Source organism: Mandrillus leucophaeus, unplaced genomic scaffold, assembly GCF_000951045.1.
Source record: "Mandrillus leucophaeus isolate KB7577 unplaced genomic scaffold, Mleu.le_1.0 Scaffold327, whole genome shotgun sequence".
NCBI classification, from domain to species: domain Eukaryota; kingdom Metazoa; phylum Chordata; class Mammalia; order Primates; family Cercopithecidae; genus Mandrillus; species Mandrillus leucophaeus.
Genome location: NW_012103443.1, coordinates 200,553 through 223,226, shown reverse-complemented (window position 1 = coordinate 223,226; position 22,674 = coordinate 200,553). Strand labels below are relative to the sequence as shown.

General features: G+C 39.5%; 1 protein-coding gene across 2 annotated transcripts in view; it reads left to right on the top strand.

Annotated features, from left to right (window-relative positions):
• Positions 1-22,674, top strand: part of ARID5B (AT rich interactive domain 5B (MRF1-like)) — a 194,932-nt gene that overhangs the window by 135,011 nt on the left and 37,247 nt on the right. The window contains exons 1-4 of one of the 2 annotated variants that reach the window (XM_011988311.1): positions 11,779-12,168; positions 13,581-13,693; positions 19,819-20,023; positions 21,955-22,007. In XM_011988311.1, coding sequence (XP_011843701.1) covers positions 12,165-12,168; positions 13,581-13,693; positions 19,819-20,023; positions 21,955-22,007 — 375 coding nt within the window. In that variant the 5' untranslated portion in view covers positions 11,779-12,164. Of the gene's footprint in view, positions 1-11,778; positions 12,169-13,580; positions 13,694-19,818; positions 20,024-21,954; positions 22,008-22,674 lie in introns of those variants that run through there. The other variant, XM_011988310.1, reaches the window with a different exon arrangement.

Genomic DNA, 22,674 nt, shown 5'->3' with positions numbered 1-22,674 from the left:
GTTAGGGCCCTCACATGGTTAGAGTCCTGGGCTGAGAGTCAAATTCTAAATTTAATTCCAGCCTCTACGAACATCTTAGTTCCATATTTCCTCAGCATTTAGAGATGTTTCAGTTTTCCCATCTGCAAAATCGGCATAAGACGTCTCGCTCCACAGAAACACTTGTCAACAGCTTTGCTGTACACAAGGATCGGCATTATATGGGGGCAGAATATCATTTTTCATTCCATAATAGGAATTAAACAAAAGCCCTTTGAGAACGCACCTTGTGTAAACGCCCTGTGCTTAAAAGCCTGTGAATTTCAGAGGTCAGCAAAAACCGCCCCCCTTCTTTATTATTTTTCTTAAAGTTAAACAAGGCTAACTAGGGAATTCATTTTGGAATAAAAAGACATGAAAGAAAGGGTATTTCAGCTTGCACAATAGTACAAGGAAGAACAAGAGTTGTCATGTTTTGCTAAAGAACTCCCAGCTGTTTAATTTTATAGTAAAATTACTTTACGAACTTTGCTAATTCAAAGACAAAATCAAACAACTGTTGTTGCAAAACTGAACTTCCACGTGTGAGTGGAAAAGCCAATTTGAGATTAATCTGCCCCTAAAATCATATTATAAAAATACAGAGCATTTTTGTAATGCTGGTTGGAGGAGTGGTTTTTATCTGAAGAGAAGACACATAAAAGAGAAAAATGGTACATTTACTGGTAATAAGATTAAAAAAGTAGTTTATGTTCTCATGTACTTTGCCCCGACTTCTCCCCCAGCTTTCTCTTAAGCTCTTCAGTCTGTTTTAATACCAGGTTTGTTTGCTTTCTGGGGATGGGCCTGTTAGGCAGGAAATTGTTGAAAGGCATACAGCAGAAATTTTAAATGGTGTTTTTAAAAGATAAATACCCAATTGGGTAACTGACTATTAAATTTGGAGTTCAGAATTTTATAAAATTTTATTTTTAGAAAATATAGAAAGATAAATTCTGTACCTATATTTGGTTCTATAAATTCCATGTTTCCATATGTTGCCTATTGTCAGAAACAAACTGTTCCTTATTTAAAAAAAAAAAAAAAAAACAGTTTTTCTTCCATATTAGGGAATTATTCAGACTTCTTTCCTTGGTTCCTATAATTCCAAACCAGTTGGAACATCAGTCTATTTTTGGTTTAAAGGAGCTTTTAAAATGTGAGCATGATTTTTTTTTCAGTTTCTAAATCTCATAAAAATCAATTTGCCACATATATAGCAGCTATGGTTGTAAATAGAGTGCAGTCATTGTATTGCAGAAAGACAAAGTTCTAATTTCCATATTACAGGCCCCACCCACCCCACCTTGTCCAATCTCCATGTAAGAGGGCTGAAGAATGTAAATTCTGAAACATATAAAACAACATAAGGTTGTCATTTGTGCCTGTTTCTATTCAAGATGAATGTTGTCACCTGTATTGGAGTAAACTCTCTTGTTAGTTTCTGCGGGGTTTTTTGATTGTCCCACCGCATCCCATCGACTCACCACGAGAGGGCAATGGAGCGTTTGCTTTCAGCTAACAAAGCTAGAAATGGTTTTAATATCAGCTAAGTGTTTGAACTTGTTAAGGATTTATTTCTCCGCCTTCCGATTGCCACACATGCAACCTCCGAGTTTCCACTAACAGCGAATAATAATCCAAATAAAGTTATTCTGAGGGAAAATATAGACAGACTGGTGCAGACAAGAGCTTTTGCCCAAATAAGGATCCCTTTTGTGCAGACCCCATGTGTTAGATAACCATCAACTGACAGTTGCTCATGAGTTAATAATGTTGGATGCTGAAATATGCATACCATGTGCTATAAAAGAGTTTGGAGGACAAAGACAAATACTTCGATAGTTAGATATCAGAAACATACCAGAGGTGTGCAGATTGCTTCACGGGATGTAGGTTGAACCCGCCAAATCATTTCATCAAAATTACTACATTATGATACAGTAGAATGTATGATATTTATTGCACATTTTGTCGATGTTGCAGAGATTTTGGTCTAAGCCTTTCTGCATGCTACTGCCTTAAATGCTCTAGCAACTCCCACCTTCTAAGAAAAGAAAATATTTCCTAAGCTTATTTCTGTTTCCACCATTGTTGCTCTTTTATTTTTACAATAGGAACCCATTTTACCAGCCTTTTGATTGGCATGTAGTGTTTGGAGGGCTGTTAATGTCTAGTTAGGTTTCTGTGTTGCTGCTGCCACAGGAATCAAAGAGTGAGGAGGTGGAGGGAATCAGCTTTGATTTTGGCTACTGTAACAAGTTGTTTGGGAGGATGGGACATAGGGCCAGCTGAGCACTGGGCAGCCACCTTCTCAGTGATGCCTGATGATTTTTTGGTGCTAAGAATGATTGTGGAAAAAATGTATCTCCTCCCTGCCCCCAGAGTTCAAACCTTTTTGTTCTGTTCAACTTTTCTGGGCTTATTGGAATGCCAGTCTTCAATGAATAATCTCATATTTTGTCATAAATGGCACTTGAGGCAGGTTGGCAAAGCCAATGAGGCTATGCCCCTGTATTTAGGCCTGACTATAACTGACCTCTCTATTTATTCTCAGATGAAATGTTCAAAAAGTCAGACCATTAACTTACTCAATAATTGGAGATTAAGAAGTGTCTACTTCCAAGCAACTAAAATCACTCCAGCTCCATTTTCTCCTATTCAGTTTGTATTGCATGATGAAAATGGCTTACATTATACCCGACCCATATTGACAGCAGGAGAGAACAAGTCGTGAAATAAATAATTAGCTAGTTCCTTCCCCCCTTTCTCTCTCCCTTCTCTCTTTCTCCTTCTGTCTCTTCTCCAGTCTGTTGTCAAAGCTTAACATTTACTTTGACATCTTAGTTAAGGAAGTTAATGAAATAACATCTTCAGCAGGGCCATTTAGTAGCCTTGAGTCAATGATTACCAGATTTAAATTTTACAGAGGAGAGACCTCAGCTTCAGCAAAATTTTTAGATACCATTATAACATTATATATGTGTGTAATATATATATAACTATATATATCATTTTTACATGACTTCCCTCCATAACAGTGAATAAAATCTTAAATGTATTGAAACATTGAATCGTGACTTTTGCTGATTATTCTAGTTTCAGATGTTAATCTTGTTCTGTCTGCTCCTTAACACATATTTCCAAGAACATATCTATAATCATAACATTGAATTATTGACTAAACCAGCATCGCCCAAGAGAAAGATAATGTGAGCCACATGTAATTTAAAATATTCTAGTAACCACATTTTAAAAGGTAAAAAGAAACATGTGGAGTTAATTTTAGTAATACATTTTATTTAACCCAGTATATTCAAAATATTATCATTTCAATATGCAATCAATATAAAATGTTATTAATGAGATATTTTACTTTTATGTTGTATTAAGTCGTGGGAATCCAGTATGTATTTTACACTGTGGCACATCTCAATTTGGACTTGACATATAGTATTCCAGATACTCAAGGGACACATGTGGCTAGCAGTGACTGTATCAGACACAGCAATTCTAAATAGTCATAGAAATGTTTTATCTTACACCGAAAAAATGTGAAGAAGCTGTAACCTCTTCTGGGTTCACTGTTAGCTTTACGTTAGGGTTTCTGATGGTATCTGTGTGCTCTTTCTCTATCGTGTGACAAACTTCCCTCCAATTGACTGATAACTCTAGCTTGCCCCATGGCTTATAATCTGCACTTAGTCAACATGTCACCAGGTATGATGAACCTTGTTGCTGCCTCTCCACGCCCACCCCAGGCCCCTTTCTCTTCTCATTCTGTACCCTCACCCCACCCTGCTCCAAGACGCACACTCCTCTATACAATCTGTGAGTTTGCATGAGTTTCTTGGTACCACGGAAGAGTTTTTAGTCATTTTCCAGTATCTTGGCTCCTGTACCTGCGCAAACAAATGAAGCTCAGAGACCACTGAGGTACTTAGTTGGGGACGGTACTGATGCCCTCATAGGAAGGAAGGGTGACAGGGATTTGCCTGAACAAAGAAAAATGTCTCCGAATCTCAGACAACCAAAAATAGTCATCTTTTTACTTTTAAGTAAGAGACTATCCTACTATTCACATTATTCTTTCTGAAAGGTATAAAAGCACAGAGCGAGTGAAAAGCCCCCTTTCTGTACAAATTCCTTTTTGGATCTTTTTAAAATAAATTGGGAGCCTATCACTTGATGACTGTTTCTTAAGTGTATGTCTTTTAAATACTAAAATGTATCCCATGACATACTCATCCAAGTATGCAATAAGTTAAATATCTCCATGTTAATCCACATACACACCAAAACAAAAACAAAAACAACCCATCTCTTTTACTTATTTCCAAGTGAGGAATGTTTTCTGTAGAGAGGGTAGCAAATCAATTATCCTCAATGATGAAATGGACTGTCTCATTTCCAAACGTGGAGAAATGGCTGAACAAGAATGTCCTGTTTACAAATGAGTTTAAAAAGTGTTCTGATATTTACTGCTCTTACAAGGCTATTTGACACAAAAATGTTGGTTTCACTTCTGTGCTGTCATGTTCAATAGTAACACCACAGAACATATCAATCATAGACTGGAATGAGCAGCTTTATTGATTTTAACAAAAAGAAAAAAGAGAGAGACAAAAAATTAACTCTCTTTGTTTAAGAGGTTCTATCTGTATAACCTTCAGAAATTGTGGAAATCAAAATGCCTTAAAACACATTTCCAGAGCGCATCCTTAAACAGCCTTAAGAGAAAAACACAATGATCTTGTTAATATTCTATTTTTACGATATAGAACCATACCAAGAAAGACTCAATCTGTATTTATAGCAGAGTTTTCAAAAAATGAAGACAGGAGCTATTTCAAAATCATAAGAAAAAAATACATAGTATAGCATTGAAACAACATGCTTATTCTCACTGTAATAGTTTCTGTGCTTGATCTCCATTGAGAGAGGAACCTGGGGCCTGGAAATGGCTTATGGACACCCGGCATCTGGAGAGATGAATAGGAGAAAGAAGTTGCCAGGTAAATGTGAAAGTGGGAGTTTGAGCCTTGATGGCATTTTGAGAATTCACTTTTGGTTTTGCTGAATTTGTGACTTGACAGGACCTTGCAGCTACCTGGTGCGTGGCATGGGCAGAGAAATCAGACCGTTTGCCTACAGTATCAGCTCCTAGATAGCACTGCCGCACACCTTTAGGGACCGAGCTAAGTCCTAAGATGTCCACTCTGCCCTGATGTCTCTTTATAGAATATGTGGAATTCTGGCCAGGCATGGTGGCTCACGCCAGCGGTCCCAGCACTTTGGGCGGATCACGAGGTCAGGAGATCGAAACCATCCTGGCTAACATGGTGAAACCCCGTCTCCCCTAAAAATACAAAAAAAATTAGCCGAGCGTGGTGGCGGGCGCCTGTAGTACCAGCTACTCCGGAGGCTGAGGCAGGAGAATGGCGTGAACCCGGGAGGCGGAGCTTGCAGTGAGCCGAGATCGTGCCACTGGACTCCAACCTGAGCAACAGAGCGAGACTCTGTTTCAAAAAAAAAAGAAAACAATATGTGGAATCCCAAGACAAAGGAGTCTTTCCATAGGCTCCTGATCCTCAGGAAAACCTAGGCTGTGGTCTTGTCCATGCTGTGCTATATAGACCCCATTATCCCAAAGATGCATAGGCTCTTGCACAGCAGGTATGAGCTACCACTTCCACCTCTTACAAGGGAACCCTCCACCAAGAATAGATAACCAAATAGACCAGAGAGAAGGTGAGAGTTGGAAAGGTCTGGCATAGATTTCAATCTCTTTTCCTATTTCCAGAATTTTCCCCTAGAGAATCAATCCTCTGAAAAACCAGACTCTCTCCTCACTCCTAGATTCAGCTCCCAGATTTTCCCCTTGTTTCTCAAACAGTAGTGAAAAGCATCTATAATCCCCTTCTTTGCCAGTGTGTTTGTAGACAACCCTATTATACAGACTTCTAGAACATTTTTATATTACCTTGGAATTCGCTACATGATTTCAGAACAATATTTAAATAACATGTGATCATTTACATTTCTCCCCTGCCTCAAGACACAGTGGGGGAACAAAGATAGAAATCTGCCTATCACTGCTGGTAAAGCTGACTTCAAAAGAGGCTTGCTTGTGTTTTAATGGCAAGAATGCACGGAGTCACATGCTTTCAAACCAATTAGCAATACAGATGGGCTAGGAAGTCCTGTTCCATTTATGGGTTGGGGGAAGGGTAGAAGTAAAATAATCTGTGTTTTTAAGTGTTTCTGAGAAATGAAGACCTCCAGGGCAGAGAGAGAAGGCAGATCAGGAAATAGCTATGCAAATCACATGCCTAAGAAATTACTAAAACCTTGATCAGGAGCATTAATAATTACTCCAGCATTCACAAGTATGAAACAGAGTGAGTAAGACTGGGCATGTTTTGGAATGGATTACAAAAGTGTTTACTTGCATGGTTTGTTGAGCAGTCAATGAAGTCCATGGCTGTTTTGGACTTAAACTGCCCAAGCAATCCAGGTATAACAAAGGCAGTAATACATTACTCTCATTAGTGACTCTTGGGGCTCTCAGTGATTTTGACAAAGAGGCAAAGTGACGACCTCATATAAAGCCAGCTTCTTCTTCTTCTTCTTCTTCTTCTTCTTTTTAATGTTCTTTCTAACACCACAACTGCTCACCCTTCTGGGAGAAAGAACAAGGACGGATTCTGTGAGAGCAGAGTTCATTGGAAATGTTAAATTGTAGTTTGTGGTGGTTCAAGCAGTGTAGGGGTATGACTTGGGCAAAAGCACACTTCGTAATTCAAAGTCCAGGTCTTCATATCGCATGATATCCAGTGTGATGAGTGTAAAATTTCTCTAGGGCGCATCCATCCATTAGTGTTTGGGGTTCTCTGGTCTTGATGACATTTGAATGTGGAAAGTGTTTACATCTGGCTGGCCCTAGAGTTTGGGTTCCAGACTCTGGGCTCATTTGCGTTTTTTGTTTGTTTGTTTGTTTGTTTGTTTGTTTGTTTGTTTTTAAGAGACAGGGTCTCACTCTGTCACCCAGGCTGGAGAGCATTGGCACAGTCTAGACTTACTGCAGCCTCAAACTCCTGAACTCCAATGATCATCTCACCTCAGCCTTCGGAGTAGCTAGGACTACAGGCACATGCCACCACACCCAGCTAATTTTCATCGAAACAGGGGTCTCATTACATTGCCCAAGCTGGTCTCAAATTCCTGGCCTAAAGCAATATTCCCACCTCCCAAAGTGCTGGGATTACAGTCATGAGCCACCACCAGGGCTTCATCTTTTTAATGCCTTTATTTGAGAGAAAATAATTACTCTTAAGAGGAAACTGTCAGAACAATTACCAAATAATAAAACTTTTGCAGTATTGTGTTTCCATGTCTATTGTTTAAAATTCATCATCAGAGTTAGAATGTCCTGCAGGATCAAGTTGTACTTGTCAATGGCCCAGTGTGTTTATATCTCAGACAATACAATTGCTTCTCAAGCATTTCTGTTGGGTGTGGAAGACTGATTTTGGGAAACCAGAATAAAAATAAACTTGAATATTTCCTAAATTCATATGTGATCAGTGTTTTGCGAATTTGTAGAAAGGTTCAAACAATTGAATAGAAGTTTAATACCAATGGTCACTATATGAAATATAACTGTGGATTTGAAATAAAAATTTCAGGGATTTATTTATGAATTTTTAAATATTGGCTTTAAGTTAAAGCCAAAATGAGGTCTGAGAGCTTCTAGTTTTCTTTTGTCCCCCCACATATTTGAAAACTGAAATTCTGTAAGAGATTATCTGTGAAATGCCTTTCTTTTATTACACCCATAAATTTTAGGAATGGCTTTGATCAAGCCTTCTGCCATTCTTGGTTTCTAAGTCTTTTACTCATACGTTAATAACTTTAAAAACATTCTTTCTATTTTTGTTGTAATGAAAGAGGAAGTTTCTAAATAGTTAAAAGGGAAACATTGAAAATAGAACACGGTAAATGATAATAACTAAATTAGGGTAGGTTACTCCTCCTCCCCCCCTCCCCGCCCGAAAGAGCAATGCTCCATGCTGAAACTTACCAGGGTATTTTTTTTTTTTTTTTTTTTTGAGACTAAGTCTTGCTCTGTTGCCTGCCCAGGCTGGAGTGCAGTGGTGTGATCTCCACTCACCACAACCTCCGCCTCCCAGGTTCAAGAGATTCTTCTGCCTCAGCCTCCCGAGTAGCTGGGACTACAGGTGCTTGCCAGCATACCTGGCTAATTTTTGTATTTTTAGTAGAGACAGGGTTTCACTATGTGAACCAGGCTGGTCTCGAACTCCTGACCTCGTGATCCACCCGCCTCAGCCTCCCAAAGTGCTGGGATTACAGGCATGAGCCACCGTGCCCAGCCGGTATTTTAAGATTATTGTCTGTAAAGAAAATGTACCAGAGAATTGATATCCTCATAGGAAAAGCATTACAGAAATGCAGGGTATTATCAGTAACGCATACTATACATAGAACAATGTTTGTCTACCCTAATACTATGATCAGTGGAGTTTTGTTTTCTGGCTCGTGTTTAAAAGACACACACAACTTGCAAATCGAATGAGTTAACGCTCTGCCGACTTCTCTAGACATTGACCTCGGGGGTTAAAGTCTTAGGAAAATTGTGCTGGTTTTCATTCCCCTGATTCCAGTCCCTACCAACAAGCAAGTCCTATCTCTTCAGTGGAAGCTCACAAAGAATTTCTCGAGAGAATATGTAGCTGTGTTGGCAACAAAATTCTCTCTGCAAAATGGGAAGGAAGAGTTGTTAACTGATGAGTCAATCCAGCTTTTATAGCAGTTTATCTATCTTCGTGGTATTTCCAAGAGCATAAATGCTATTAAAAAAAAAGAGACGGTCATGACAGGAAGAACACAGTAGAAAAAAACAGGAACATTTAAGCCAAAAGCAATTTACTTTGCCAGTAACTGGTTACATTTCCCTTTGTTTTATTATTATTATTGTAAGAGTTGGGGTTGACATAAAAGTTTCCCACACCTGCACTGCCCTGCCATGTAACTTGTGTGAACCCATAGTGAAATAAATATATAAACAAATTGTCTGCAACTCTGAGCTTCTAGACCCTGTAAGGAAAACAAACTTGTTTTGCTATATTGTTGAGAAAATAGACTATAATTCATTAATATTGGAAGGCGTTTAAAAAGGAAAAAAAAAAAAAAAAACATGGGTTAGCTGTCAGAGTAGCCTGGAGCTCTGGAGGTAGCTTGATTCTCTGAGGATTAACACCTATAGAAATAGCAGTGACTTCACAAAGGTGAATAGTTGTTAATTTCTTGGCACTGAGTAAGAGGAACAGATGGGCAGTCAGAGGGGAAAGATTTTTTTTAAAAAAACCACAGAGATCTTTCACTGATTAGGCAGAAGAGTCAGTGGCCCACTGGTTAAGGGGGTAATATGTAGGGCTCTCCGACTGAGTTTTATTGGCCTTAGTGGAAGTCTTGCCACCTACTGCTGGGTCAAGACTAATGGGGACCCCACTTGCTATCAGTTCTGTCTGTGAGACAGTGTTTCCTGTCTGGGGTGGGCTGCAGCACCCTCATGCTATGTCGTACTTGAGTGTTTTCATTTGGGGAGAGCTTCCTGGTGACTGCCAGCCCAAGTTAGTATGAATACTTCATTATGAGGCAGTGTGTGTGTGTGTCTGTATGTGTGTCTATTAGAGATAAGTTGCTTAAAGCAGGGGCTCTGGATAAAGTCCAGTTGCCTGTGTTGAAATCCTTCTGCTACCAGTAACCATTTATATGGTCGGAGACAAGTAATTTCATCTCTGTCTCAGTTTCCTGGTCTGTAAGATGGGGATAAGGATCATGCCTTCCTCTTTGGCTTGCTGTGAGTTTTAGTGCAGTTATTGTATGCAAAGCACTCAGAAGAGTGACTTGTACAGAGAAAGTGCTCAGAAATGGTTAGCTACTATTATTATTCACTTAGCTACTCATATTATTCATGTATAATACTGAAAACATTCATGCAAAGAGCATTTACTGAACTCTGTGATAAGCCAGGCCAGTGAATTATATACACACGTAAAAGTAACAGTACGTCTATTGCTTTGCACTTATTTTTTTTTCTAATAAAACTGACTGGAGCCAGATATGCCATCAGTAAGGGTACTGCTCTCTCCCTAGCAGAGCTTTTTCTTGGTAGAGATCTGTCTCACCTAAAGAACAAGAGCTGGTCTAATTTTGGAGTCTTAGGATTTAGGTTCTGTCAGTAAGTACATAGCACTGAGCTTTCAAGGAGAGGGCAGGTATAGGTCCTCGCAGAGTGGCTGGAAGGAGGTGGGGTTGTCTCTTCCATAAGTGAATTAAAGTCCACAGACCCACCCCACTCCTGCCCACCAGCACACCATAATGCACCTGTTTTCACTCACTGACCTAGCAAATGACAGATTATGACTCTAGAGGGAAAAAGATGTGGCCTGGGGACCAGAGTGTTTGCTGTCCCCAAAGCCAGCCCTTCAATACCAAAACTTTACCTGGAGTCTTCTGAATCCAAAAGGTCTCTGATTGGATTGCAGGGGCACCTACCCAGTCCTTTGTGCTCCATTCCCCCCTGTACTTTGAATATTTGTGCTCGTCAGGGTGTTTGTGCATTGCATGTGGGGACTAGATTATAGCCTTACTGAGATACCAAAGGCCTTACGTTTCCTGTCTCCATTCCCAGTGCAACCTCAAGTCACCGGTTTATGTTTGCAGAGCATAAACATAAGTAGTAAAGGTGAATGCAGTTTTACAAGTGCCCAGTGTGACAAGTATACCACGTGTGAGGTTGGCGGGATCAGTCTATGAGGACAGGACAGAACACTATGTGGACATATTTATTTCCATTAGTCACTTTTTCATTCAACAAATACATGTTATGCAATGCTGCCTTTTGGGTATTGTGCTGGGCAGATAAAAGACACATCCCACAGGGTCTTGCCCTTAAGGATTCTCCAGTCTAGTATAATAATATGCCAGAAACCACAGCTAAAGTACAAGGAGTACAGTGATAATGTTCCGTAAGAGAAGGAGAGAAAAAAAGTTCAGAGGGGAGAGTAGGAGAGGAATTTGATTTTGAGCCCTGAGTGACTGGTAAGATTTGCCTAACCATACCTGAAATACTGAAGTACTTGCCTTAGTAAGAACAAAGGGCTTTTTCTCTTGATCAAATCCCATTTAGAGTTTACGTTTGTGTGACCAGAATATTAGGTGCTAGTCTGTTCTAAATTTGTAATTCTCAGAATCTGCTGGGGGAGTACATGTGCTTCTCTGGGTTCTGAAAACAGCTCAAAGAATGGAGAAAATAAACCCAGTTTGGGGATGACTTCTTGTCAGTTCCCGGAACCTTTGCCTTTTTTTAAACACAGCATGTTCGATGCAAGTTCTATCGAAAAGACCTTTGGGATTTGAAAGCTTTTCTAGAAATAAATGCCTTTTAGGTTTAAGTGCTTTTCGCCAAAATGTTAGGAAGGGAAGATCATAGTAACAAGTCTTAGAACAGAGGGGATACTGTTTTGTTTGTTTTAATGAAATGCCTCAGACCTGCTACCCCAAGTTCTGTTTGTCAGCTTTCTGCTCAGCTATTATTTTGATAAGGGACTTGAAAGTACATCCTTCCCTCGTGGTCATTAAAGTCTTAACACTTGGGTCAGTTGTGGAAACACTTCTGTGCTACACAAAGTCTTCTAAACCAAACAAACAGTCCATGCCCTGGCTCCAGGCTGCGGACCGTGTCAAATTCATGGAACGTGGCATCGTGCTCTGACAAGGGGAGCAAGAGGTCAGGATCCACAAAACAGGCCGGATGAAATCACCAACCCCGTGCGGGGAGGTGGAGAGAGCAGAGCCCTCCCTGCCAGTCTGGCAACTCCAGCAAAGTCCTCAGGCTCATCCCACACACTCGGTGCTAGTCACTGCTGTGTGTTTACATGAGTAATGGAGCTGCCGGGGGAGGGGAGTTGTAAGCAGAGCGCTGAGCCTCGCAGCTCGCATTCGGAGGGAAGCTGACATCCACACCAAGTCGAGACTTCCAGGGATGTGGCCGGGGAGCAGTCACATGCTGTAGCTTTCATGAGCACAGACATCAGTCAGGCAGATGTTTGTCGACTGGAATGGGTAATCGCTACTTTCTCTTTGCTTGATTTTTGTTTATGAGCTTGTTTACCTTTGGTAATTCCAGGCTGGCTTTCTGGGATGGACTTTCAGAGCAGCGTTTAGGGGAATGAGAGGAGAGAGCGGGTGTGGGAAGGGGATCCTAAGCCCTAAAGCCTCTTTTTAAACTTTTGCCTCTCTGATTCTAAAGGCAGCTCTGCTTTACTGAGCTTTTACCAACAGTAAAACTGTTATCCGGAGGAGAAAATCAAATTAGTAGGATTAATTGTGTTTGTAAAATGAGTACAATGTAAAAATGTCCTAAAACCACTGGTTAACTACCTAAGTAAGATTAACAACAGTTAAGAAGGTTTATGTTGTTTAGATGTGACATTGTCATAATCACTCCTTAAGTAATAAAGAGTGTGGGTACCTTGAAAGGTCTGAACAAAATTGTTTAGGGTGTAATTCATTAGCCTGGAGTCGTTCTGAAGTGGTTGGTTGGTTAGTTGGTTGTTTTTAATTTTGCTTGACTTGGGTGACTGATGAAGTTAAATGTGAAAGCTGATGCCGGATAGTCATAGCTCTCAATAAACAGCAGCCTTTCCTCCGACTTTCTGTATAGATCTTAAAAGGAACCAAGTTGCTCAGCATCAAGGATGAAATAGAACTTTGATTTGTATCTTGTCTTTTCAAAAGTGTAACCCCCATGGAATCAAGCTAACCCCAGTGTAATCTTTGGATGTTATTTTAAATAAGCCTGAAGATCTTCATAAAAATATATTGAAAAGGAAAAGAGAGCATGCTGATTTAAATGTATCTGCCAGATTTGTTGAGATTTGAAACATGCTGGTTGCGGTATTATTAGTAAATATATGTAATAATATTTTCCAGCTTGCTGTTGTGAATGCCTCTCTCTCTTTAGCTATCTCTCTACTTATCTGTATGGTAATTTGAGAGAATGCCCTTGTCTCTGAATATTTTGTAAAAGAGATGTTTTCAACATTTCATTACTATGATACCATAAGGGCAGGCATGTCACTTAGGTTTCTGAAAGCAAGATACAAAACAAAAACCAAAGATTGAGCTCAAAGCCTGGCTCAGTTTTTCAGCCCCAAATGCTGCTTGTCCAACAACGTGGAAGGATATTTTTCTTACCATGATCCTTTAGAGCTAAGAGCTTCGTGTAACTTATATTAATTAGACATGTTAAAGCTAAATAGATTAGCTTTGGGAGATATGTACAGAAATGTATACTCACTCTACCAATATGTAAGCATTCAGAGAGAGAAGCGTGTAATAATGAGGGCTGCCTGCCAATATATGTACATTTCTCTGAACAATTAGAAGGGATCACTGTAGTGAGATTCTGGGTCTTTAATAAAGAAACCCATGCAAATGAAAATATGTATCAATTGTTTTCCATTTGTTTTCAGCGCCAAATCTTAAAGGCAGACCACGCAAAAAGAAACCATGCCCACAAAGAAGAGATTCATTCAGTGGTGTTAAGGATTCCAACAATAATTCCGATGGCAAAGCCGTTGCCAAGGTACGGTCATTCACTCCACGGTATTCATTTCGTTGCATCTTTTTATTTTTGCTTTTTCTCTTTATCTCTCTGTGCCTGTGTCTTGGAGGCAGTTTTCAATTCAGCATCTGACTTTGGTATTCAGAGCTTTTGAAGCTCTATGCTGTGCCTGTTCCTGCCACCTCCCTTCCCCCTGGTTGCTGTGGGGTGGGGGAGGTAGGCATTTTGATTAGTCAACAGAAAGACTTCCTACCTCCCAGTTTGGCCTGTTATGAGTAAAGGACAGATGATTAAGCACCCACGTCATTGAGGCTGAGATTTCATAGTGGGTGACACAATGACATAGTTTACTCTGCTTGTGTCAAAAATAGACCAGCTGAACCGTCCTCTTTCTGAATGTGTTCATCTAAATGTGTTTTGGAGATTAACAGAGGATGAAATTAGAAATAGCTAGAATTAATCATTTTAGTTATGTATTTTTCAAAGTCACTTCTAATTTACATTAGACTAAAATTAAAGATACATAGCAAAATATTTAGATGTATACATATGCCTACAAGCATTTATATACTTTTAAAGATCTCTGTTAATCCTGAATGAAAGTAAATTCTACACTGTTGTTCAGGACCCAGGTCCATTTTTTGCCTAAGCATTCTTTGGAATCTTGAAAGTGCATGCCTAAAGTATTTAGCACAACAAAGGGTAAAGTATCACTTTATATTTTTAGACTTACCTTTCTGACTTTTGTGGGCTTGGGTCAGATTTCCATGGTTCTGTTTACTGCATTTAGGTGTTATTTTTGTGCTAAAGACAGCAATAGTCCCTTTAGGATTTTAATTGAAGAACAGATTTCAGCTGACACCAGTTTCCACATGAAAGAATCAAAGAACTAAACTTCTGAAAATGGGACCATTTTGATTAGTGGTGAATTTGGAAGAGTCTGATGTAGAAAAAAAAAAAAAAAACATGAATTCAGTTCTGTGTTGACAATCTACTGTTTCTCTGCCATGTACTCTACCTTCTTTCCAGTGTAATGAAGTAAATCTTAGACTTTCATATTCTAAAAAATTTTATCTTTAGGTATCATTGTTTCATTAGGAAATTCTAAGGACTTTTTGCTTAGAATTTCTAAATACTTCTAAGATTCCAAAGGGTTAAGAAGAGATCAAGTAGTGGCAATATGTATTTTCCATTTTCTGGCTGAAAACAAATCTCTTTCCCTAAAGTTATTTTTGTTCTGCGCATTCAACTTTCTGCTAGTTAACTCCACATGGATACCATGAATGACATTTTCTTGTGAGTTGGACACCTCAGACCTAGAACAGACTGGAACTGTCTACCTAGGACTTTGGTTTCCATCGTCTTGAAGGGTGTCAGCAGGAACAGTTCCTTCCCTACTATGTAGTTTGCAAGATCCTGCAGAATGGAGCAAGAAGGTTTTAAGACCGTGACATTCAGCAGAGCTTGCACTGCCCATGCCTTCTGTTGGTGCCCAGCCCATCCTTCTTGGTTGACAGCATGTGTTTACTGCAGCATATTCTGTCCCTGAGCCCAGCAGGATAAAGCTCCTTTCCATGCCACGTGGAATCACCACCACCATCCTTATGCCTCTCGGAATATTACAGAACTTGTACAATTGATCTGAAGGAACAGATCTCCAATGTTTCTCTCCGTGGAAGGCAGCTCAGAACTCACTGTTGGGTTCACAAAGCCGAGAAGAACAAGAGCCTGCTGTAGAGATGGGCTGTATTTGATGTTCACTGACTTCTGAACAGGAAGGATAGAAGTGAGTCCTGGGTTTTCTAAGTGACACCTTTACCCCACCCCTGCAACAGTGCTGCCCATCAGCATCTTTACAAAGAGATGGATCATTCTTCCACCGTTGGTGTTCAGTGGAGAACAGATGAATGTCATGCTGCAGTCAGCTCCTAGGGACTGGTCTGATGGCTTGGCTCTTTTCAGAGTCTTGGATTACAGTCATGCCTTGGCCACTTCCAGTGGGTCTGGCAAGACCACTTAAGCAAAAAGATCAGTAGGTATGAAGTGTGGCGAGCTTGTCCGTTGGCACCAACAGACAGATGTAAAATCCCTGCAGAATGAACAAGCCACATCTGGGACAACGACAGTCATTAAAAAGCATGTGTGCCTTCATGTGGTCTTTTCTCATGAAACACTACAATAGAGATTATAAGTCTGTGACCACCTAATCATCTGTTGAATTGGAAGCAGCATCTTAGAGAACAGTGAGCTGTTTGACTTTGTGACCGAGACCTGTGTGACTGTTTCTTTTTAAAAGTGCCTCAAACAGACCATTTCTAACTAAGCACCAACTTCATGCAGCTCCACACAGCACAACTCTTACAGTGGGACCCACTGGGTTTGTTGTATTCATGACTGGAAAAATAAGTCAAGTGATTTTGCCGCTCGCCATCAAAACGTGGCACCCCTTCAATGAGAACATGAAAACTAGCTTTGCAAGACCATGTTTTCCAAGGTAGAGAAAATTACACGGCTTCCCAAAGATAGCAAGTGTTACACGGGGAGGAAACTACCAATACTTTGAAGATATCATGACTGTGTTCAGCCCAAATCCTGCCATTTTTTCTGGAATCATCTTAAAGCAGTGAACCTGAGGCCCAGGACTTTCACAGAGTGATCTGTAACAGAAATCTTGGCATAGGACCCTAATAAAAGGCCTACATTGCTAGAAGGCAAATTATTTTTAAGATCCCATATGCATTTTCTGAAGGGCAGAAGTATATTACAGGTGGTTTATATTCTGAAGGGAACACAAAAAGGGAAACTCTGGTGGGAAGTGTGTTCATTTAAATCATAAACATACTTTCTGTATTTCACAAACGTGATACTTTCATCATTTTCAATATTTTTCCACTCATTTAGTCCTCAGAACTATTCCCAGGGATGATCATTTTTGCTTTACTTGCTTTACTAAGGAAGAAACTGAGGGTCACCTAGCAAGTTAGCAGCCAAACCAAGATTAGAACTCTAGCTTTTTGTATTGCTGGTTCAGCACATCTCACTGCCCCAGTTGAAGGCTGGATTAGTTATAACTCAATCCCGTGGAAGGACGTGGTTAATATCAAATAGGTGGTGGATCATTGAAAACGTTAAATGTTGATTCTTTAATTAGCACCTCCTCAATCATTTTGGAAACCCCAAAGCACTTAGTGAGCTCAACAGGTATATGGTGCTCAGGTCAGGAAAAACAGATCTAGTAATTAATTGTCACCATCAAAACACTGGGCTTTCTTAGGTCAACATGAAGACTGGCTCCCATTTCTACTACCACCTGCACTGTAATAATTTCATAGATAGCAATGCTGAGAATGCTTTGGGTAAATGGAAAAACAGATAGAAAGGAACTTGATTTAGTCCTACCCAGAATCAGAATCATACCCTAAAGAGCTCATTTATGTTAACTGGGAAAAAAAAAAATGTATCAAGCTAGAACAAGAAAAGAAGCCTCTGTCCGCTCGTTCAGTTCTAAGTACCTGGCCTCCCCAGGAGCCGCATGCCCACTGAGATTCAGGACGGAGTTCAGTAGGCAGCAGCCTGGCTTCACTTGGAGCCTTTGCTATGTAGCAGGGAGTCTGGGTTACTTTGGACCTGGTTCGTGCACCCCTCTGTGTCTTCCTTCTGTTTCTGAGTGTTTCTGCACAGATGAGGAAGAGGGTTAAGCAGCTCTCTGCACACCAAGGAGCTCAAACCTCATTCTCCTTTTAACAGTGGTTCTTCTGACCTAATAATATAGGTAGTTGGCCCATGATCACTGCACATTTAAGACTCTGTTAGTTTTATACACAAACCTGAGAGATCTACTCCTTTATGTTATAAGATTGGGGTTTGGAGCGGGGCAGACCTGAGTTCTAAACCCAGAGGGTCTGCCCCTTCCAAGCCATACATGACCTCACTAAGTTCTAGTTTTCTCAACTGTAAAATGTGGCTAAATATCTCCCTTTTACAATTCTTAAGAACATTAAGGGTAGAGTATGTGAAACCCACAGCACTGTATCTAACTCATTGTAGGTGCTCAATTGAAAACTGATTTCCTTCCCTTTTGCTCAATATACAATAGAAGGAATGGAACTCCTTGGCACATTGGAAACCCCCTAGATTTGTCTTTTACTTTTCATTTGATAAGTCACATTTCTAAGTGGTAGGCTTCATAATGCCTGGTAATAAGACAGGCTTTTTAATTGGAAGTTTGTTTTGATTACCAATTTAATATTTGTATTAAGAGTGTCAGAAGAGTATAACATTTAAAACCACAAGGCTGCCTGGGCTTAAATTCCAGGCTCCCCACTTACTAACTAGGGCATGATCTTGTGATGTTGTACATGCTGCTCATCCTGTCTCCCTCCGTTTCCTCATTTCTAATACAAAAATAATAACTACCTCATTCGGGTTGTGAGTATGAAATAACACATAAACAGCGTTGAGAATAGAGCCTGGCTGCCCAGGAAACACTCAGGAAGGGGTGGGAGGCAATACAAATTAAAACTGGAGTGATGTTATGATTTCAAGAAGCCATTAAATTATAGATTTCATCAGAACTTTAGATCCAACAGCCTAAAATTTGGCAGTGAAAAATGATGACAACATAAAGTTTCACAGGATGTTCGCCTTAATATAATGTTACAGAGTACAAAATCTACATGGAAAAATTGTTTTAGTCCTGTTTCCACAGCCCCTTAAAAGTTAAAATCTTACCTAGAAGCCCCATTGAATTAGTTTCATAGGAAGTTTTATCTTTGCAGGACCAGTCGAAGGAGATTAAACTTTGTATGTTCACTTGAGAGAATAGGCAATGAGGAGCTCTTGCAGGGAATGCACTTTCCTTTACTAAATAAGCATAGTCTTTTATGTTCTAAATGCTTAGGAAGAAGGAGCTGCAGGGAAAGAAAAAGGGTTCAAAATCCTGAAATAGACAGCGTTGTAGAATATGTGGGACATTTTTATTCATAACATTTCTCCAGCACTTGCCCTCTTCTCTCCCGATGTCAGTTACAGAGATGTAAAGAATATTGGAATGTACACATTCCCCATGGGTGCACTTGAACTCAGAGTCTGACCCTTTGTACTTCCCCCTTTTACAATTAAAATAGCTCAGCAACTTAGCGTTATATTTAACGACCATCAAAGGCCTCTTGTAGAACATGGCAGTGAGGAGGGAACGTTAGGTTAGCCGCTCGATATGCCAAGTTCCCTATCTGCCTACAGTGTGGAAGGAAGAACATTTGGAGCCTTTACCGCCCTTTATTTTTTAATTATGGAGCTTTATACTCACTCTTCTTGGGTTTTTAGCTGACCTCTACTCTTTCTTCTGTGGCAAGTTAACATCTTATTCTTAGAGCTGACTGATAAAGCAAGAAGCCCTCATTAAACAGTGAGATCTTTGTTTCCTACTGAGGGTGTACCCCCGCATCACCCTTGGGTGGCAAACAGCAGAGGCCTTGCTGGTATTGCTGATGCCAGCATCTGCTGGTATTGACTTGTTTTTCAAGGTTGCTGGAGAGAATAGCAACAAGAATGGTTTACTACAAAGGAATAGACTTGCCTTTCATTTTGATACAAAGTATGAAATATGGTACTCTTTGTTAAGGAGGCAGGGTTTGTTCAAGGACATTAACTGATGCTTCTTAAGAAAATAAAATGTATTAATATAGAGAGACAAAAGAATGTTTCTACCAGATACAAAGCCTTATCTCTCATTTCACATCAACATACTTGTCAGGAGTCTAAAAGAAGCTGGCATCGTTTGGCAAACTATGACCCACTTGCTGGCAATTTCTGTCAATAAAGTTTTATTGGAACACAGCCACACCCATTTGTTAACATATTGCTGATGCCTGCTGTCCTACTAGAGTTGAATAGTTGCAACAGAGACTGTGTGACCCAGAAGCCTACAATATTAATGATGTTACCCTTTACAGAAATTTGACTTCCCCTGGCCTCAGACAATTCATCTTCAGTGATGCCTCTGAAAAGCTATTAAAAGCAGGGATAATTTACTGGTTCACCCTTAGCACTCACTGAAAAGTGTCGCTGGCTCTATCACTAGCTCTGTCTTGGTAAGCATCCCAGGGCTGTGCCTCGTCTGATGTGGCATATTTTCCCTTTTCCAGGTGAAATGTGAGGCCAGGTCAGCCTTGACCAAGCCGAAGAATAACCATAATAACTGTAAAAAAGTCTCCAATGAAGAAAAACCAAAGGTTGCCATTGGCGAAGAGTGCAGGGCAGATGAACAAGCCTTCTTGGTGGCACTTTATAAATACATGAAAGAAAGGAAAACGCCAATAGAACGAATACCCTATTTAGGTTTTAAACAGAGTGAGTATACTTGTTTTCGTTTCTGAATTATCAGAGCTGCTCAGATTCTTTGAATTGGAAAAAATAATTTTGACTCAGGATTATGTTGAAATCCTAATCTGGGGATAGTGCTCTCTGTTTATACTAAATCCATAAATGTTCCAAGCCAAGAATTTTTTCCCTGCCTTTTTCCGCTACATTGTTCCCTTCTGGGACAGTTGCAGTGAGATATTTATAGGCTTGAATCCACTGATTATGACTGGAAATAGACATGTTGAAAGTTTCTCATTTTCTGTTTTGTCAATCTTGAGTGTCTGTGACGCCTTTCTTGTGAGATAATAATATGACGTAGCTTTATCAGGCACAGATGTTGCCTGTGAAAAAAAACAGGTTTTAAAAGGAGGACATTTAAAGATGGACAAAAGAACCACGAAGAGAAAACACATTTCCTAAGCCCCAAATGTGTTAAAAGATTAAAAAATCCAACTTCAGAGAAAACAATAAATAGACAGATTGGAACAGGGGGCCTAATTTTGGATTACCTTGACATGTACATTTAAATGTAAATGTCATAGTGTATTTGTAAGGAGAATGGGAAACTCATAGCCAAACAGAATTCCAAATCAAAAGAGAAGAAATTCAGATCCTGCCTTGAGTTTGCAACTGAATATATATTTTGCCTCTGTCTGGATTTAGTGGTGCACAAAGCGATGAGCCTCTAGCTTGAAATAGTATTTTCTCCAAACGTATCTTCCTAGATTAAAAACATGTGTCATTTTGATGAAGAATGTCAAACCTGTGTGTTTTACATAACAATTTACATACCTAATAGCAATTGGCACTGATTGCAAGAGAACACTCGCAGCCATTATAAACTTATATAACTACGAATGATTACAATGTTTGTCTGAAAACTGGTTGCTTGAAATAGAAGTAAAATTAATGTACTATGAACAGCTTTGTTGCATTATGCATTGGTTCAGATTAAATCAAGGCCGAGGCAGGACTCTTGATAGCTCTGAAGTAGTGTAAGGTTCAATGAGGCTTTGCGAACATGTTGTGTCAAAGAGCCTTTAAAAAAAAAATCATTTTATTCTTCATTTCCCTCACCAAGGAATCACTTGAAGTTCAATTTTCCCCTCATGTAAAAGAATCAAATCCATAGCAGTCCCATTCCATGGTATTTGGTATAAATGAACAGGGTTGCTGGCGATTTGGTATAGTTGTTTAAGAGCATAAACATATACAAACTCTGCAAAGAGAAATCTGTTTGAAAAAAATATATTTGCAACATCACACAGGCCAGTTAGGGGACTAAGTGGGTTCATGACTCAATTCCTCTCTGAATGAATGTCTTCCTTCCCTTTTACCTGTTGTATCACTGTGGCCTCCATGTGAAATACTTGTTTTGCTACTCACTGCCAGCCACCACATGTTGGTGAAATACTGTATGATCCTTTAATACAGTGCTGCCATCAGACATTCTATTAAGAAGGTAATCATATATTCAAGTGGCTGTTATTTATTGATTATGGAGAGTTCTTATCTGAGAGAAGCTCTATATATTACTGTTAAATCAGTGACTTCTTTCTAAGGGTTGAGCAAGACCAACCCCAGTTTTGAAAGCCCACACTTTTTCCCAAAGACACCTAATTTAGCTTCTCTTGCTCTGCTGCTGACAGTAGGACTAAAACTCTTGCCTTTATCCTAGAAGTAGAACCATTTTTGTAGCTTTATGACTGTTTCTTAAGAAACGTTTTAAGTGGTAATAATAGATTCTGTTGTTGAATGCCCTTTGGGCAAATTGTTTCCTAAGAACTTAGCTCTCCGGGGTACATTAGTATTTCTTTTTTTTTTTTCTCTTTCTCATTGAAAAAAAAATGTTTTAATTGACATTTCTTGGAAATATGTTAATGCAATGCTTATCTAAATACTTATTGTCCCTCTAACAGTTAACCTTTGGACTATGTTTCAAGCTGCTCAAAAACTGGGAGGATATGAAACAGTAAGTGTTTAAGCAACTTAAATGAAATAATTTTGCAATCTAACTTTTCCGCTCTCTTTGACCAAAATGGAGAACATGCAAGGGCAAACCATCACTGACTGCCTTTTCAAATGGCTCTACACTTCTGGGGGTTTATTGGGCCACTTTGGAAACAGTCCCAATTAGTTCCAGGTTTGGCAAAATTGTAAACTTGTCGTAAAAACTACAAGTGGAAAACATATGTAACTCTCCCCTGTCAGGGAAATTAGTTGGGTCTGTAATTTTTTCCCATGTTGAGAAAGGGCTATTATTGTACAACAAGCCAAGATTGCATAAAAGAAATTTCCCTTGGCAACATACCTGACATCTGTTCATGTCTAATATGGGAAATGTATTAAAGGCTTTCAAAAGTAATCAGTATTGGCCATTAAGGAATAGAATGCAGCAGGATCTCCTCTCATTCTAGGGCAAAGAAGCTTTATTAGACAAGGGTCAGTGCTGCATAAACAGGAAGTTATCAAACTTATTCAGAACAGGCTCTGACACTCTTTATCAGCTAATTCTAACTGACAGCAATGGGTTATTTTTAGCCTACAGGAAAATTTGATGGCCGAGGATTTTTACAGCATGTATTTTGAACCAATGAAACGTTAGAGCAACAAACTGAGATTAAAATCTTTAAATAAGA